This window comes from Lupinus angustifolius, chromosome LG07 (genome assembly GCF_001865875.1).
Source record: "Lupinus angustifolius cultivar Tanjil chromosome LG07, LupAngTanjil_v1.0, whole genome shotgun sequence".
Taxonomy (NCBI): Eukaryota; Viridiplantae; Streptophyta; class Magnoliopsida; order Fabales; family Fabaceae; genus Lupinus; species Lupinus angustifolius.
Genome location: NC_032015.1, coordinates 14,779,862 through 14,798,359, shown reverse-complemented (window position 1 = coordinate 14,798,359; position 18,498 = coordinate 14,779,862). Strand labels below are relative to the sequence as shown.

General features: G+C 33.8%; 1 protein-coding gene across 2 annotated transcripts in view; it reads left to right on the top strand.

Moving 5' to 3' along the window:
• Positions 1,092 to 18,498, top strand: part of LOC109352451 — a 32,914-nt gene continuing 15,507 nt past the window's right edge. Inside the window, exons 1-13 of one of the 2 annotated variants that reach the window (XM_019594442.1) lie at positions 1,092 to 1,515; positions 2,517 to 2,575; positions 2,700 to 2,781; positions 2,975 to 3,042; positions 3,809 to 3,878; positions 4,213 to 4,294; positions 4,542 to 4,606; positions 8,335 to 9,321; positions 9,471 to 9,533; positions 9,609 to 9,655; positions 11,659 to 11,704; positions 11,814 to 11,893; positions 12,295 to 12,408. In XM_019594442.1, the coding sequence (XP_019449987.1) occupies positions 1,225 to 1,515; positions 2,517 to 2,575; positions 2,700 to 2,781; positions 2,975 to 3,042; positions 3,809 to 3,878; positions 4,213 to 4,294; positions 4,542 to 4,606; positions 8,335 to 9,321; positions 9,471 to 9,533; positions 9,609 to 9,655; positions 11,659 to 11,704; positions 11,814 to 11,893; positions 12,295 to 12,408 (2,054 nt within the window). In that variant the 5' untranslated portion in view covers positions 1,092 to 1,224. The remainder of the gene's footprint in view (positions 1,516 to 2,516; positions 2,576 to 2,699; positions 2,782 to 2,974; positions 3,043 to 3,808; positions 3,879 to 4,212; positions 4,295 to 4,541; positions 4,607 to 8,334; positions 9,322 to 9,470; positions 9,534 to 9,608; positions 9,656 to 11,658; positions 11,705 to 11,813; positions 11,894 to 12,294; positions 12,409 to 18,498) is intronic. The other variant, XM_019594443.1, reaches the window with a different exon arrangement.

The window sequence follows — 18,498 nt, the reverse complement described above, 5'->3', positions numbered from 1 at the left end:
GAAAATTTTAAATAAGTTATGATGTAATGTGATTTTTAATTCCTAAAAAATTGTACTCTAACATGATTTGTTAAACTTCATATAAAATATCAAAAAATTTGTTAATTTTTTATCTTCAATTACTTTATTTAATTTAATTTATTCATTATATGAGTTTTTTATTTTTTTTTTAATTATTCTACAATGCCACAAGTCCGTTAACCCGTTTTAAAACAGGCAGAGCATTAAATTTTGTCCGTCAACCAATGCGGGCATGCCTGTGCCCGCTTAAATTTTTACGAGCATTTATGGGTGCAAGCTAAACAGGCCAGGCAGCCGGTTTTGCTATCTATAACTTTAATGAACAAATAATGTAAAATCTTTACTTTGAATGCTTACCTCCTTTGTTAAAAAAAACTTAGAGTGAAATAAAATAAGAACGTTTCTTTGGTGGACTAAAAGTAGACAAAAACATGGTATTAAGTGGATCTATTATATTTTCTCCTAAATTTAAGTGAATCTTCTAGTATTTTATAGTATATATTTTAAGTGGATCTTTTTACTTTTTCTTTCTTTCTAAATTTAAGTGATCTTCTAATGGTTTATATATATATATTAAATATAAGAGGGAATATTCATTTATATCCCATTTGTTATGTTAGTTACATTTAATTTCATCTACTAATTTTTTTTTAAATTCAACAATCAAATGGTTGAATTTTAAAATTCATATTTTTATCTCATCACTTATTTCATTCACTCGTTTAATCTGTTAGATTAAAAAAAAAATCAATAGATAAAATTAATTATAACTTAACTTGAGTGTAAACAGATCCTATAATATATGTAATAAAAATAAATGATAATAATATATAATAGAAGATGTATTGTTGATAATATAAGAAAAAGATGTATACATATTGACATAAGATTTTTTTACAATATCACTACATTATTCACTATTTATTAAGATATGATATTTATGTATTGATAATATAAAAATTTATAAATAATTATTATATAATTTATATTTTTTAAAGAGTTAATAAAATATATTTTTTTCCTCTCCCCTTTGCTCTTCTAATATTTGAATGGATCAGAAACGTATACACGTTTCCAGAACCAACCACCGTCCACTGTCGTTTTCACCAAAATTACACAATCTGCCACTCCTCCAACCAATAACTCTTGTTTCATTCCTTTCACTTCTTCCACCATTACCATCTTCCACTCTCTCTCTCTCCAATGGCTTCTCTTCAACAACCTCTTCAATTCCGTTGCACTCTCTCTCCACTCTCACCACTTCACACGAGGCAAATATTTTCTCGCCCAAATCATTTTCCCCTAAATTTGCGCATTTTCTCTTTCACTGGATTCAACGTTAAGCATCAGAGACAAAGACTGAGATGTTCCTCCAAAAGTGGTTCCAAATTGGAGAAAATTTCAGTTCAGGAAAACGATAAACGACCTCCTTTTGATATCAATCTTGCAGTTATTCTAGCTGGCTTCGCCTTCGAGTCTTACTCTACTCCCCCTGTATGTATTTACGTATATATGTACTTATACATACGGTGCTGTAACTTTGCTTTCGACATCTGAAAATGTTTTTTGTATTTTGTTGTTTTCTGTTTGGTTTATCAGAAAATTGAGGAAAATTTAGACATGGTGAAACTTAACTGTTTCTTATTGCCATGGTTTTAAATAGATAACGGCGACACTTGTTGGAAGGGTTAATCACGATCACGTATAAGGAATTACTTTCTTACTGTAGGCTAAAGAATACCTTTGGTAGTACCAATATATCTAGCACGTTGTGGTTTTGTAATTATTTTGAGGGACTGATGCGATCATAATTGTGGTCACGATACTATTTCGGAATTTCAGTCTCCAAAACCTTAACATAAACGGTCACCTTGCTTGTTACCTGTTTGGATTAATTTTTTTGTTTTCAAAAAAGTTTTAATAGGACAGTTTTTCTAAATTAAATTATATTAGATTCAAAATTACCGTGTTAGAAGGAAAGGCAATGGGCAGTGTCCGATTAGTTTAGTGTCCACGTGTTTTATATTATTATTAATTTGGGGAATTGGAATGAAAAGTGAAAAACAAATTAAGTATGATTCTCCAAATTTAAGTGTTCATTTGAATTGTATGCATTAGAGAATGAGTTTGACACAACAGTATGGTAGTTACTTAGTGACCATAAGGTCACGAGTTCAAATCCGAAACACATGGAACATCATTAGGAGTTCCGTGCAGCTTTTACTTGAATTTCATGCATTAGCTAAGAATAAACATTGAACATCATTAGTTGTAAGGGGGAGATCTGTTTGGCTTGGTTATACTTGACATGTTTCAGAATGTAATTAAAGGTTATGACTCTTGTTGTTCCTTCTTTCTCTTTAGCATGAGATTGTAAGTAGTATGGCATAAATTGATTAAAATTGCATAATGTTACATTCTGGGCTCTTACTTTTGCTTTTTTATGATGTATTAATACTCATTTTTAATCTGTTTTTCCCATTATAACTTTGCAGAAAAACATTGGGAGACATGAAGTTGATGCTGCTGATTGTAAGACAATTTACCTTTCTGAGTAAGTTGCTAGTCTCGTTCATACTTGTACTTAGACCTGTTCTTACTGTCAACTTTAAATTATCCAACTTCTAATGCATTATGGATAAAGTTCACTAACTTCATTTTTATTTGGATGTGTACAGGGAATTTTTTCGTGAAGTTTATGATGGTCTACTGTTCGTAAAGTTGAAAAAAGGATACGATTTCCCTGCTATGGATCCATGGGTTGGTTGTCTTGAATGCCTTCTGCATTACTTAATAGTTCTGTGTTGAGATGTGTACTTCTCGTTACTTTGCTTTTATATTTGACAGTTGGTAGTCCCCCGGCCCCCATATTTTAGACAATTAATAAGACTGCTTAATTTTCCTTTTTATTTCTTTTATTGCCCTACGTTCCTTAATTTTATGTGATTTCCAGGGTACAAGTGATCCATATATTGCCTTACAGATGGATTCTCAGATTGCTAAAAGCAATATCAAATGGGGGTGAGCTTTCATTTCATTTTCTTTGTTCATCTGACTGTCGAATGGGTAATTTTTTTTATTGATTGTCTTAGTGGTTCATTTGACGGTACCATCTTGAGGATAAACCTCGGTGCAACGGTAAGGTTGTTACTTAGTGACTACGATAGAATGAGTTCAAATTCTAGAAACAACTTATGGGGGTAAAGTTGCATAAATCTATCCTCCAAAACCCCACTAGGTGGGAGCTACGTGCACTAAGTTGCCTTTTTTGTCTTAGTGACTCACAGTGTAACAATAAGAGTTGCTTGCCTTGTGAGCTGGAGGTTATAGGTTCAAATTCAAGAAACAACCTATTTGCTCGAGGGGTTGAGGCTGCACATATGACCAGTCTAGGTGGGAGCGTTGTCCACTGGGCCATCCATCCATTTAGTCTTAGTGGTTCACAGCCACTCTCAAAGTATAACTTGTATGGTACAGACTGTTTGGACTCTTTTTAATAAAGCTTACATTTGATGGTTTGTGTATTGGCTATTCTCATCTTAATAGTCTTAGTGGTTCACAACCATTCTCATTTTTGCTTCAACTTTGTGTATTGGCTTAGCTCAAACACAGATAACTTGTGGGCACTCTAGTTTCTAATTTATATTTTTCTGTGAACGAATACCACTAAACAGATCTGTATAATTTTCTTCACAAAATTGAATGTCACAAGTCTTAACTGCAGCTGTGAGTTTATATCAAATAGTCAGTACATTTGGTTCATATATATAAAATTAATTGCTGGCAGGACAAAAGAACCAACATGGAATGAGGAGTTTACTTTTAATATTAGGCAATTTGAAACCCAACCTCTACAGGTTAACATGCTCTCTCTCTCTCTTCTCCTGTATCTCATCTGTATACATTCATGCACATTGGCACACAAGAAGCTTTTCTGCACATAAATAATCTTTATGAAGAGGAATCCTTTAAAGTTTGATGTGATACTGTGACTTGCATGGAAGCCTTTCCACCGTCTACTTTTGTTTTAAAATTATATATCAGTGTCCTGACTTTTATACTTATGGTGACAGTTAAAGTGAGGTGTTTTGCCTTGTAACTTAGTTAAACACCTGCGCCTAGGATTACAGCTGGATTCAATGATGAATGTTATGAAAATGTGTATCCAAAATTAAATAAAATTAACTTCAGGTTGCAGCTTGGGATGCAAACCTCGTAACTCCTCACAAACGCATGGGGAATGCAACTGTTGACCTGCAATGGCTTTGTGATGGTAAGCACCTGAAAATATTGCAAAATGTAGTTGGTTAACTGTAGAAAGATTCTTATGTTGTTTCAAATTTCAATATGAGTTGAATTTGTGCTTTATTTTCTTTCAGAGAAATGTCATTATTTGTAGCAATTTGATTGTAGATAGAAGTACAGAAGAAACTAACGGATGAATTTAATAATAAGAGCTTACAAAGCTCAGTTTTAAGATTTGACTTACTTCTCAAGTTACAAAAATGCATTTGTTGTAGGCGAGGTGTATGAAATACTGGTGGAGTTGGAAGGAATGGGTGCTGGTGGAAAAGTTCAGTTGGAGGTATGTTTATTTAATAGAAAAGGAAAAATCCAACAGTGCAGCTTCTGGTCTTTGGGGAGGGGGTATTTGTAATGATGTCTAGGCTATGAATCTTATATACATAAAAAATGGGCAAGTATTGATGTTGTACCCATATGTGACATCAGTATGTGTAAGGCACTCCGATACGTATCCAACATGTATCCCATGCTTTTTATTTTATATTTTTTAAAATATTATTAATCCAATACATATCAGACTTTCAAATGCAGCTCATATACTACTTTTTCTTTTAAATTTGTTTCTTACCCATATGTAAATACCCTTTTAATCGTTTAGCAAGAGGCGGACAAACTTACTATAGAGGTAAAGATTGAGGATCATATTATACCACAACTCACAAGATTTAGGTATCTTGAGTCAATCATATAAGACGATAGGAAATTGACGGAAATGTAAATCAGAGGATTCAAGCGAGTTGGATGAAATGAGGGAGTGCTTCAAGTGCCATATGTGATTATGTTATGTTGGATAAGTGGGATACAATAGACAAGATAGAATTAGAAATGACTGCATTATAAGGAAAGTTGGAGTAGCTCCTAGTGTAGAAAAGATGGTAGAATTGCACCTTAGGTAGTTTGTACATGTGTGGAGAATGGTAGAAACCCCATAAGGAGTAGATCAAATGGAGGTTAGTCCAATTCCTAGAGGAAGAGAGGCCAAAAAAAACCATAAGCGAAATGATTAAAAAAGACATAAGTTCAACCCTTTCTCTCAAAAAGCTATGTTCCCTTGATTACTTCCTAGCCATAGAGGTTAAACATCTCCTGATGGTTCTCTCTTTCCCAGTCTTGTTGTGCAAACAACCCATATTTTAGTGGTTCATGACTAGGGCATGCATGATACACGACTTGTACCGGGTCGTGTAATTGGTCGTTGATTGACCCACAACATTTATTGGAGGCTTCTCAGAATGCAAAATTATAGAGAGCAACACAACCAGATTGTGTTGGCTTCCACGTCAACGCTACTAGCGACGTAGGCACAATTCGCTGAATCTCGTTCATAAATTCCTTAATTTTTTTCTCTATTCTCTCTAATTTTCTATACTATTCGTTGCTCGACGCTCACTTGTTCCAAACAAGTCTAAATATATTAGGGACCTCATAAGCAAAGATAACATGGATGTTGCTAAACAAATCTCTACTCCTATGGGTAGCAATTGCAAATTGACCAAAGCAAGATCATACTACATTGACAATCCCACATTGTATAGGTCAGATGTTGGTGCTTTGCAGTATGCTACTGTCATTAGGTCCAATTTGGTCTCAGTATTAATAAAGTTCGTCAATTCATATGTCAACCATTGCACTCACACTGGACAAGAGTCAAGAGAATCCCAAGAATTTTAGGGCACATTTACTTTTGGAATTCCACTCAAATCAGCATCACCATCCAATCCTTTATATCTTATAGCCTTATGTGATGCTGATTGGGTTTGAGATGTTCATGACAGAAAGTCTACCTTTGGTGTCTGTTTGTTTGTTGGTCCTAATATTGTCACCAAGTGGTTCAAGAAGCAACAAACTGTGTCCTGGTCTAGCATAGAAGCTGAGTACATGAGCTGTTGAATTGGAGGATTTTTGGTAAACAAGATGGAAGAAAAAATAGAGAATCATAATAGTATAAGATTGATATTAAAGTGATATGTTGAGGTTATTAAAAAGTACAAAAGATTGGTCCTATTTATAGGCCAAAAACAAAAGAAAAATAGAATCCTAACATAATTACCTATAATAACATAATTGATCCTAACATGATTACCTTTAATGATAAAATCAACCATAACCAATTCTAAGATGTGATAAATATTATGGGATACTTCTAGATATTCTAACACTTCCCCTCATGTTAAAGCTTCATAAGCTTTAAACTTGCTACATGAAAAATATAATTGTTTAATATCTTCTTTACAGTTAGCGCCCAAAATCTTTGAAATTAAAATTATGGATGACATTTGCTTATAGGATAGAGATAAGGTCAGTGCATCTGGGAGAAAGATAATGTCAGTACATATGGGACAAAGATAATGCCAAGGAATATGGGACAAAGTCGGGGTCAACGCATTTGGAACAAAGACGAGAACATTGCATTTGTGACAATATTGGGGTCAATGTATCTGGGACAATGCATGTAGGACAAAGCCAGTAAAATTGTAGCAAAAACGACATACCTTGAAAGTAGGATGATAGCCACTACTAAAAGCAACTTGGAAAGTAGGCAACTACCGAAAAACCAACCGACAGAAGGATCACAAGCCTTATCTTCCATCAAGGCAGATACCATGGCTCTAATACCATGTTGAATTGGAGGATTTTAGTTAAGAAAGAAAAAAGAGAAGATAAAGAATCGCAACAATATGATATTGATATTAAAGCGGTAGGTTGAGGTTATTCAAAAGTACAAAAGATTGGTCCTGTTTATCGGCCAATAACAAAAGACAACTAGAGTCCTAACATAATTACCATTAATGATAGAATTAATCAATCAATTCTAAGATATGATAAATATTACGAGTTATTTCTACATATTCTAACAGGAGACTTGCTTTAGCTTTATAAGAAATGATTTGATTGGAGATCTGGAGTCCTTACTTTCATAATTTCAGTTCCCTCATCAAGTTCCTCTCATTCTCCATGACAATCTTAGTACTATTTCCACGGCTCACAATCCAGTCCTTCATAACAGGACCAAGCACATTGGTTTAGATCTGTTCGTTGTGAGGGGCAAAATCAAAACCAAGGCTTTGCAATTAAAGCACGTTCCATTTGAATTCCAAGCTGAAGATGTCCTAACTAAACCTTTCGCAAGATAAAGATTTCTTTCTCTTAGGAAGCTTCTCAATTTTTTTGACTCTTACACTATGTGCAACCACCCTCAATTTCAAGGGGTGCATTAGAAAATAGAAATAAGTGAACTAACTAACTCATAGTTCTACTAAATAATTCTGTTAGCACTTAGTGAGCTGCTAGTATATAAACTAAGCTCACTCTTGTAATTCCTTAACAATTAAGAAATAGAACTACAGGTTTCAGATTGTTATCTTTATTTTTCTCTCCTTTGGTTTCTGTTCTTTACACATTAGACAATTATTTTGTAAATATGCTTTTTGAATTGTAGGCTATTGTGCAGACCCAAAATTTCTTTTCAATTGTTATGCTTCTGACATTCATCATATTATGATATTATGGGTAGAAACTGTGCTTTTTAGTGAATGATCACAAGTATTTTTTTCTAAATTGTAATCATCATAATTATGTATTAATGACAAATGGTCAATGTCTCTTAACAAATATTCTGTATCTGGAAAATTATATGTTTTGTTATAATTTCATATTACCTATCTAGATTGCAATGTATCTTGATTTTATAAAATTCCATGTGTCCTGTATCTGTGTCAAATCATACCAATGTCATACTAAGTATCTTGAGTTCTTAGTGTGTAGACCATTTTCGTTTCATGTATATATCTTAAAATTGTCTCTCATATTTAAATTTTTATAACTCCATTCGCAAATAAATGTGTTCGCATACTTTATCACTTGCATTGCATAAAACCGTTTCTTCTTAAAAGTCATTTTTTTAAATACTCTGTAGGTCTTACTCTAAAATGTGCTTGTGTAAATAATGCATGGTTGTAATATAATAAGTAGTAAGTTGTTGATTACTGTAATAAATTTTTATTTTAGGTTAAATATAAAAGCTTTGATGAAATTGAGGAAGAGAAAAAGTGGTGGAAGATACCTTTTGTTTCAGACTTCCTAAAGATAAATGGTATTGATTCTGCGCTCAGAAAGGTTACTGGTTCTGATACAGTACAAGCACACCAATTTGTGGAATATGTTTTTGGGCAGTTGAAGTCATTTAATGATTCATATCTTCAGAAAGGCCAGATATCTGATATTGATAGTGATAAACATGACACTGAAGTTTTTGAACAACTATATGATTCGGATTTTGAGTTGAATATGCCTTCTCCTGAGGATGACAGTGATACTGGAAATGGACATGCTTTTGAACCATCAACACAAGTTAGCAAGGAAGAGCTGTCAAATCAACTTTTCTGGAGGAACTTTGGTAATGTTATCACTGATAACATTGTTCAAAAGATAGGTGTCTCTGTTCCAGAGAAATTAAAGTGGGATGGGTTTGAGTTTCTAAACAAAATTGGCTTCCAATCACAAAATATAGCAGAAGCAGTTTATGTCCAATCTGGACTTGCACTACCAGGAAGTACAGATGATGGAGATGGTAAAACAAGTGACGAATCTCAACCTGCCATTGCTGAAATTCAAGCTTCACTTCCAGAGGTTAAAAAAGTGACAGAGAATTTGATGAATCAGACTGATTCAATTTTAGGAGGTTTAATGCTTCTGACTGCATCAATTTCCAAAATGAAAAAAGGAAGTTCTTCAGAAGAGATGGAAATCAAAGAAGAAGATTCTACTGAAGGAGGCGATGACATACAATACTCTACTAGTCAGGAGTTATCACGTTCACAGGATGGATTAGTGTTGGATGAGAAGGAAAGTGTGGAGATGAGAACACTGTTTTCCTCTGCAGAAAGTGCTGTGGAGGCATGGGCAATGCTATCCACTTCACTTGGTCATCCTAGTTTCATTAAGTCTGAGTTTGAAAAAATATGTTTCTTGGATAACCAAATCACAGACACACAGGTCTTTTGTATTCTCCTGTTTAATAAGTCCACATATCTAATATTTATGCAACAATGGATATTGTATAATCTGAAATGCTAAGTGTGATATAACGCAATTATCTTATTGAATGCATTGCTTTCTGTTTGCTAACTCGTTAAAACTTTTAGGTTGCAATTTGGCGTGATTCTACACGGAGAAGGCTGGTAGTTGCTTTCAGGGGAACAGAACAGGTAGTTCATATTCTTGTTATTTTATGGATTATTGTTTCTGATTTGTGTTAAAAATGCTTATATTTTGTTTTTCAGACACAATGGAAGGATTTGAGAACAGATCTAATGATTCAACTGACTGGGTAACATTCATTTCTTACCTAATTTTGACTCTTTTAGTGGTTTGGTTTAATATATCTGACTTATTTTGTCCTAGCTCCCAAACAATCTGGCACGCTTGTAATCTCATTTTAGAATTTGTGTGCCTATAAAATAATTTGTGCTTCAGATTCTGAAACTAGGGCCTTATCCTTTTTTTGCTTTGCTCGAGTTTTTTTCAAGTTATTTGCGATCTCTGATGAGTCTTGATATGCCCTATGATTTGCATCAATTTCTCCTTACAAAGTTTGTATTTACTGGTAAAGAAACAAATATTCAGTTGTTTTTTCTCATGATAAGCAACAATTTTACTCACACTAGCAGAAGGGGTGCTCAACCCACCAATACAAGACAAGAAGTTCATTACAGTTCCCCTACACATCTATACAACTGAACTACAAAGAAATGGATCCAACCCCCTAAAACAGATAACAAAAAAATTCAGATAGCAATAACCCACGCCACATCACAGCAAATGAAATACAAAAGAAATTCATGATATCATCACAGTATAGAACTTCAAACATGGAAATATAACAGGCTCATAAAATGCTGAAAGCAGCAGAAGCTAAACCAGCAGATCCTGTTGCATGACCAAGATCAATTTGCAAGATGTTCTCACTCACAATTAAAGACTTGTATCAGCAAGTATCATAGCTATCTTAGTTTAATCGTAGCTGAGAAAACAATTTTCTGATTCATAAAACCATAGGTTAACATGCTTCCACTCACACCAGTTTAGCATCTGAAGTTGTAATTATCAACACCAATTCTGAAAAATATACTGGAACTCCTTCACATTTGTCCTCTATGTTGTTCTTTTTTGGTGTATCTGGTTGGAAAGGAATGCTAGAATATTCGATGGCTTCATTTCAACCCTAGACTTAATTTGGGATAGAGTTACTCGTTTGGTGTTCCTTTGTTAGGCATGTAGAGGGGTTACCATATTTTGATGCATGCCTTTGTTGCATAGGTTATACTTGTTTCTTTTTGTTCTGTTTGTGAAGTGACTTATCCTCTACCTTTGTTTTTTTTTCTTCTCATCTAATAAAATTCTTTTTTATTATTTGTTAAATTAGATGCATCCTGATTTCATATATAAATTTAGGATTTGCTTACTTGTGGTGGTTTTTACTTTAAAGAATAATTGGATTAAAAATCAGCAAAGATCGAAGTAAAAACAAAACGGAAGAATATTATAAATGAAAGGTGGTTTGTATTCTAGGGACGCCAAAATGATCCTTTATTTTGTTAATATTGAGAAAGGACATCATTGTTTTAGTTGTTATGTTGCCCATTATTCTGTAAAATGTTTGTTCACATTCTTGACATTAATTGAATTAGAGGATTTTGTATTTATTATATTTGATTAGGTTTATCTATATGATTTGTGAATCATATTTTATAATTATTTCTTGTAACTTTGTTCCCCTAAAGTTAAGGGATTCTCATATTATAACAACAAAAGGGTTTAGTGCATAATATACTCAAGAAATTAATATATATGTTATCAAACTTCTCTTAGTTGTCAAGGGCCAAAAGATGTTGGGTCAAAAGTAACCCATCGCCTAGTCCGACAAGGTTTCATGGGGATGTTAGAAAATGAATGTCTACCTCATTGTTTCGAGTGTGGTTTAAATACTTGTTAAGCAATTCTTCTTATTGCCAATTAATTTTGAGATGAATCCTTAACATGGTATCAGAGCTCACATCCTGTGGGCCTGATCCCTAGTCGTTGTCTTTCCACTGTCCCATCAACAAACCACTGCCAAGGCTTGTTTGTCAGCCCTAGTCCATACAAATATTATTGATGATTGTCATTTTTTATTGCATCATGTAAGTTGTTAAAGTTAGCCACCTTCGGGGCCCTTAAAATATCCTTTGGTTTTGTGTTGATTCTTTATTATGTTAGGGATTGATTTAAAATGTCTTGATTTCACCAAGTGATTTCATCCCATATATGACTTTGCTATGACTACTTCTGTAGGTTGAATCCAGAAAGGATAGGTGGAGATATCAAGCAAGAGGTTCAAGTATGTCCAATGCTGACAGGTTTATTTGTCAAGCATGTTTATCAGATGTTAGAAAAACTCCCAAGAGCTGCATATTCTTCAGTTATTAATGGTTCTGAAATTATTGCAGGTTCACAGTGGTTTTCTAAGTGCATATGATTCAGTTAGGACCCGTATCATTGCTGTGATTAAACTTTCAATTGGATATGTGTAAGTTAAGCTTCTGAAGATTTTTAATATTTTTCAGCCTATCACTGCCCTATAAATATACAGTTCATAGAATACTTCATAAAATCCCCATGCTTGAAAATTTAAGCTATTAGATTCAGTAAATGATTGGTTTTTCTTAGCTATGTAACATAAGGAAATTAAATATTTCTTTTCTTCATAGCAGTGGAGGTTGGAATTGACAAATAACAACCCGAGATGCTAACTTTTGAGGATGTTTCATTATTTTCCGTTATTTTTCCCCTGAGAAAGCAGTAACGGGCACATACTGCCTGTGGGATTGCCCTTGATCATATTCATTTATCTCTTGTCACTATGTCAATGTTGCAGTCCAATTTCTAAGTTAATATTGACAAAGCAGAAGTATGTTTCTTTTTTGCCAGAGATGATGATTTTGATCCACTCCAGAAATGGCAAGTTTATGTGACTGGTCATAGTTTGGGTGGTGCATTGGCTACCTTGCTTGCTCTTGAACTTTCATCTAGTCAAATAGCTAAGTAAGTCTAGTACTTATATAGTTGAGTTTCTTTCTTTTATAGTTTAAGTGCTTTTTTAACGCAAATGAGTATGCATTTACATGAAAGCATCGCAAAGTCCCATTTTAATTATATTAGTTCAGTCTTCTCTGTTGTGGAATGTTTTTCTTGACCTCTGCTTTGCTAGTTCTTTGTAATTTTCTTATTTATTGGTGGGGCTGATAATGAATCAACCAACTTTAAATATTCGTTCAAAACTCGACTTGTTATTTAGTTCGATAAATTTGGTTCATGAACCAAACAAGTTAAACTTGAACTAAAACTTGATATCGTGAAATAAACGAGCTGAGTTTGAGTTAGAATTGAGCTCGTTAAATAAATAAGCCAGACTTGAGCCAAGTACATGATGGCTTGTTAGGTTCATCTCATTTCTCTGTATACAGGTATATACATATATATGTATATCAAGAATCATCATTCGAACTGATGAGCGACATAAGTTTGAGCATGTTAAGTTGTTTGAAAGTCCATGAGCTTTAAATGAGCCGTCGTGAGCTAAAAAATAGTTTGTAGTGAACTCGGCTCGAAACTCGATTGTTGCTAATTCTTAACGAGTCGAGGTGAGCGAAGTTGGACTGGAATCATTTTCATCCTATTTGCTAGTTTTCCGGTGGAGGATATCTAATCCTCTTTTCTTTGTTTATTATCTTTCTTAATAAATGTTGAAAAGAATTAGCTTTAGGGTTGCGAATAAGGAAAAAGAGAGTTGAGTATAAACTGACTATATTATTGGAAGGCATGATACAATGCAATGTAACGCAAAAGATGAATCTAAAGAGTCATATTTATGTTGAATAGTAAAATCCCATTGGTGTTTCTTTGGTATTCAATCCCATTGGTGTTTCTTTGTTAACAATCCCATGGCTCTGTCACCTTGTTCTTAGTTGTTTCTTTTGTGAGGACATTTTATATTGTTCTTTTGTGCTCTTATATTCCCATCTAATAATATTTCTTTTATTGTTTTATTTAAAAAATATGCCTATGAGTGTTTGATGTTAGGTAGTCAACGTCAAACTTTGTTGAATCTTTATAATATGGATCAATAATGTGATACTAAGCAATGCATGCATTATATTGCCTGAATACAGTCTCAAAAAAGCAAGGGCCGCTATGTAGTCGCTGATATAGTGGAAAATAAATATGGTTTTTCTTACTTGCATAAATGGGTGTAGGTAAAGAAGCTAATTCACTAGGACATGAATTAGTGTATGGAATGTAGGCACTCTCACGTGTGAATTAATGGAAATAGTAAACACAATGATTAGGATGACGATCAATTTTAGGTGTCCACAAAAAAAACTAAGTAGATTAGGGAAAAGGCAAAGAAATTTGGTGCTTCGGATTTTAAGCTATGATACACCAGTAGGACAAGATTGATAAATGGGTGTGTATAATTGTTGATAAGGAATTGATGTAAGATGTGGTAGATGATGTAGAAAGAATGAGATAGAATCATAACCCTAAAGTTTTTAATAAAGGAAGACACATTTAATGTAATTAGTGCTTACACACCTCGAGCTAAAGTAACATCATAAGATAAGATTTTGGGAGGATTTAGAAGGTGAAATCTAGGTAACACCTTTATTTTTTAACTAGAAGGAGATCTTAATGAGCATGTAGAGAAGGACACTAGAGGATTTGGAGGTTTTCGTGAGGGTTATGGCATAGGGTAAATAAATATGGAAGGCAAAACTATTTTAGATTTTTTATCATTTTCTTTATTTTACAATAGTCAATACACCTTTTAAGAAACGGATGGAGCATCTTATCACATATAAGAGTGGAGTTGCATGTTCTCAATTTGATTTTTCTTATATTGAAATCGGACATAAATTTTTGTTTGGACTGCAAAGTCATACATAGAGAGAAATTGATGACCTAACATAGAGTTTTAGTTATGAATGTAAGGATTAAGAGTAGAGCGAAGAGATAGAATAATATGAAGTCCTAAAAATTAAATGGTGGAAATTGAAGAGAGATGAATGTAGGAGTTCAATCAAAGTGTTTTAAGGGTTTTAGGAGGTACAAGGAAGTGCTAATGATATGTTGAGATGGCCAAAAGACTAAAAGGTAAAGAATCATAGTGGTGGGCAAAAGTGCCCACGACAAAGATAAGGTAAAAAATGATTGTTATAAATTATGATCATTTTGTAAAAAAACTAACAATTGGGACAAATACATTGTAGCTAAGAAAAATACCAAGAAAGTGGAGAAAGAAGCTAAAGATAGAGCATATAATGGATTATACAAGTGTTTACATGCTTGCAAAGAGTATGGAAATCAAGACAAATGACATGGACCAAGTGAAATGCATTTAAGATAAAGATGAAAAAGACTTGGTGAATGACAAATATATTAGTGATAGATGGAAGTATTAGTTTCACAAGCTTTTTAACGAAGGGTACAATTCTTTGCTTTTTGATCGACTAAACAGAGAGAGGAAGATCAAAATTACACATTTTGTCATTAAATTCGGGAGTTAGAGGTGAAAGAAATTTTGAAAAGGAAAAAGAATGATAAGGCAGTTGGACTAGATAATATACCTATCGAGGCCTGGCTCGTTTTACTGGAGTCGGACATTAGTTGGCTCACAAAGTTACTTAATGTGATCATTAGGTCTAAGGTGGTGTCAGACGAGTGGAGAAGAAGCATTTTAATTCCTATTTATAAAAACAAGGGCGACAAACAAAATTTAAAAATTATAGAGTGATTAAGCTTATGAGTCGTACAATGAAGTTACGAGAGAGGATAATGGAGCGTAGGTTAAGGCAAGAAACTATACCATTGAAAATCAATTTGGTTTTATGTCGAGGAAGTCGATTGTGGAGGTTACATACTTACTACACGGTTGATGGAGAGATACTGAAGGAACTAAAGGGATTTGCCAGTGTTTTAAATCGCGGTCGCATTTGATTGCGATCATTGCGGTCGTTGCGATGCAATTGCGGCCATTGTAGTGTGAATTATTTTGTGATTTAAAAAATATTTTTGAATCTGATGCGGCCTGATGCGATCTGATGCGGCATATTCGGTCCGATGCATTTGAGTTGTAGCCTGCGTTATTTTAATTCGGAGTTACACCACAATTGTGGTGTATGTGGTCGCCGCAATATTGTGGACGCATCAGGTGATACGGTCCGCAATTTAAATCACGGGGACTTGCACATTGAGTTCATTGATTTGGAGAAGACGTAAAATAAGGTTTATAGATAGGTATTATGGAAAGATCTAGAGAAGAAAGGTGTTTGAATTGTCTACATTCAAAATCAAGAATATATGATGAGGCTAAGACCAGTGTGAGAACACAAGATGAGGTCTTAGAAGATTATCCTATTGTCATTGGGCTATATCAAGTAATAACATTGTGCCCTTACTTGTTTATGACTTGCACATTGACTTCATTGATTTGGAGAAGACGTAAAATAAGGTTTATAGATAAGTATTGTGGAAAGATTTAGAGAAGAAAGGTGTTTGAATTGTCTATATTCCAACAATCAAAAATATATGATGAGGCTAATACCAGCGTGAGAATACAAGATGAGGTCTTAGAAGATTATCCTATTATCATTGGGCTATATCAAGTAATAATATTAAGCCCCTACTTGTTTATGTTGGTCTTGGATGTGTTCATTGAGCATATCGAAGAGTCGGTGACACAATGCATGATTTTTCGGATGATATTGTCCTAGTTGGAGACTCGAAAAAGAGATTAAACGAGAAGTTAAAAATGTGAAGACAAGTTTCAAAAATACATAGATTTTTTATATGTTGATGTATATGGAAGTAAGTATAGGAAAAGGTGGATAAACCCTACTGTACATGTAATTATTGGAGACCGTACCATACTAGAAGTCAATATAGTATCTTGGACTAGTTATACAAGACAATGAGGAATTGAAGTAAATGTAATCCTCATTTAGTTGGAATAAATGACAAATTGCTTTAGGTGTCATATAATAGAAAGGTGTCATTTAAGCTTAAGGGTATGATTTGCGGCATAACTATAAAATCGCAATAATATATAAGACTGGTGTTAGGTGGTGAAATGTCAACAAAAAAATAAACTATATTTAATAAAGATAAAAATATTGTATTGGATGTGTATAAAGAGATAAAGCTAACTAAAAAGAAAATGAGAAACTGAATGTGTTTTCTTATTATGAAAAGCTTTAAACCAAAACTAACATCTATTCTTTCTTATTTCTTATTATCTACTAATTAGTGGATACATTAGACAAATTATTATTATTAATGAATTCGTTATGGATAAAGTTGGATTAACTTCAATTGTATAAAAGATGGTAAAATTGTGCCTTAGATGGTTTGGATATATGTGAAAGAGACCTTTATAATTTCTAATATCAAGTTTTAATTAGATGGAGGTTAGTTCAATTCCTAGAGGAAGAAGGAGGTTAAGAAAAAATGTAAGTAAAATGATAAGGAAATATTTAGAGATTATTGTTTTGTTAGAAATCATGATTTATGATAATCTGGTGTCATCCGGTCCATTTGTATTTATATATTTTTTGGTACATCGGAAATAAAAACAACAGAAACTAAAGCAAAGGGGAAAGTCCATCTGCAAGATGGACATTGCTCCTAAGGGAGGGGAGTCCTAGATTCTCAAGTCCTCATAGAGATCCAAACTAAGTTTAGTCATGTAATCTGCCATCATATTTACCTCTTTATAGATGATGCATCTGAACGTCCCAATTTCTCCTAAGCAAACTATAAATGTTATGAAGCAGACAAACAATAGGATCCATAGGAATTTGCACCTTATCAATAATGATATGGATTGCTTCAAGACAATTTGTCTCCAAATTAACCTATCGATGAGTCAAATTTCAAGCCACCTCGAGATCATGATTAATAGCTAGAAACTCTGCTAGGATAGAAGATCATGTCCTAAAGTTTCCACTAAACCTATTTAATCAAATACTTTCGTGATTGTGGATAACACCACCTTCACTGTTCGCTTGATCTTGCAGACTGCAGCTACTATGCATATTAAGCTTAACGCTTACAGCTTTCGGATGATACCAATGGACACTCAACATGGTTTGCTTCATTCGACATAGTATCAATAGTACGTCAATCCCTGAAATCATGATGGACATTTTGAGAGACATAAGAGATATCTCGTGTAATATTTCCAAAGACTATGTCATTCCGCCAATACCAAGTCCACCAGATGCCTGCTAAGAAAAGTCGCCCGTTTGAGAGTCTCGCATGAGTAGCCATCCAAGACATGAAAGATTGGTTGGACTAGAAGGTTTGTTCATTGAATCTCACGCGACGCCACAGGAGGGATGAGTTTCTGCAATCTCTTAACGTGTGGAGAAGGTCCTCAATAGCAGTGTTGCACCTTCCACTTGAAGTATTAGAAATTTTTCTCCTAAAAAGAAGAGAGTTAGTAGGCAAAAAATTATGGAAAGAAAATTCACAGAAGGAAGGAAAGGGGGAGAAGGGAAGGAAGTGAGGCACGTGTTTTCATGTGTCTTTTTAAAAGAAATGAAAGGGAGGAGTGTTTTATAAAAAAAACACTAAAAAAACAATGCCATGTAATAACAATGCCATTCCGTTACAGTAAAAGACGGCGATGTCCACAACCTCCACTATTGCACCGTTATCGCATGCAATTGACTACCTAGGTTCAAAATCATAAGAAATGGTGAGAATAACATTGTTAATTAAAAATGATGTTGAAGTAGTGGTTAGTGAATTATCACTTCTGAATTAATCAACCACTTGCTCCTAAACTGGGGTATGTTTAGTAACAATTTCCTTCCCCAGCTAAATATGTCATTGAGAATTTATGTATGACATTATCCTTGTAAGAAAAGTAAACCGAAGAAGAGGAGAAAAGAATTGTGAAACTGATTCAGTTTATTGAATTCTGTTTTTCTTTGTTATTTGATTATACTTAGCAAACTTCTATTTATATAAGTGATTACAAGCCATGTGGCAGTTACATAATTGTAACTGCCATCCTTCTAGAAGCACCTAGTCTAACAAACTAGAATGCTTAGATAAACTAAAACTTCAACA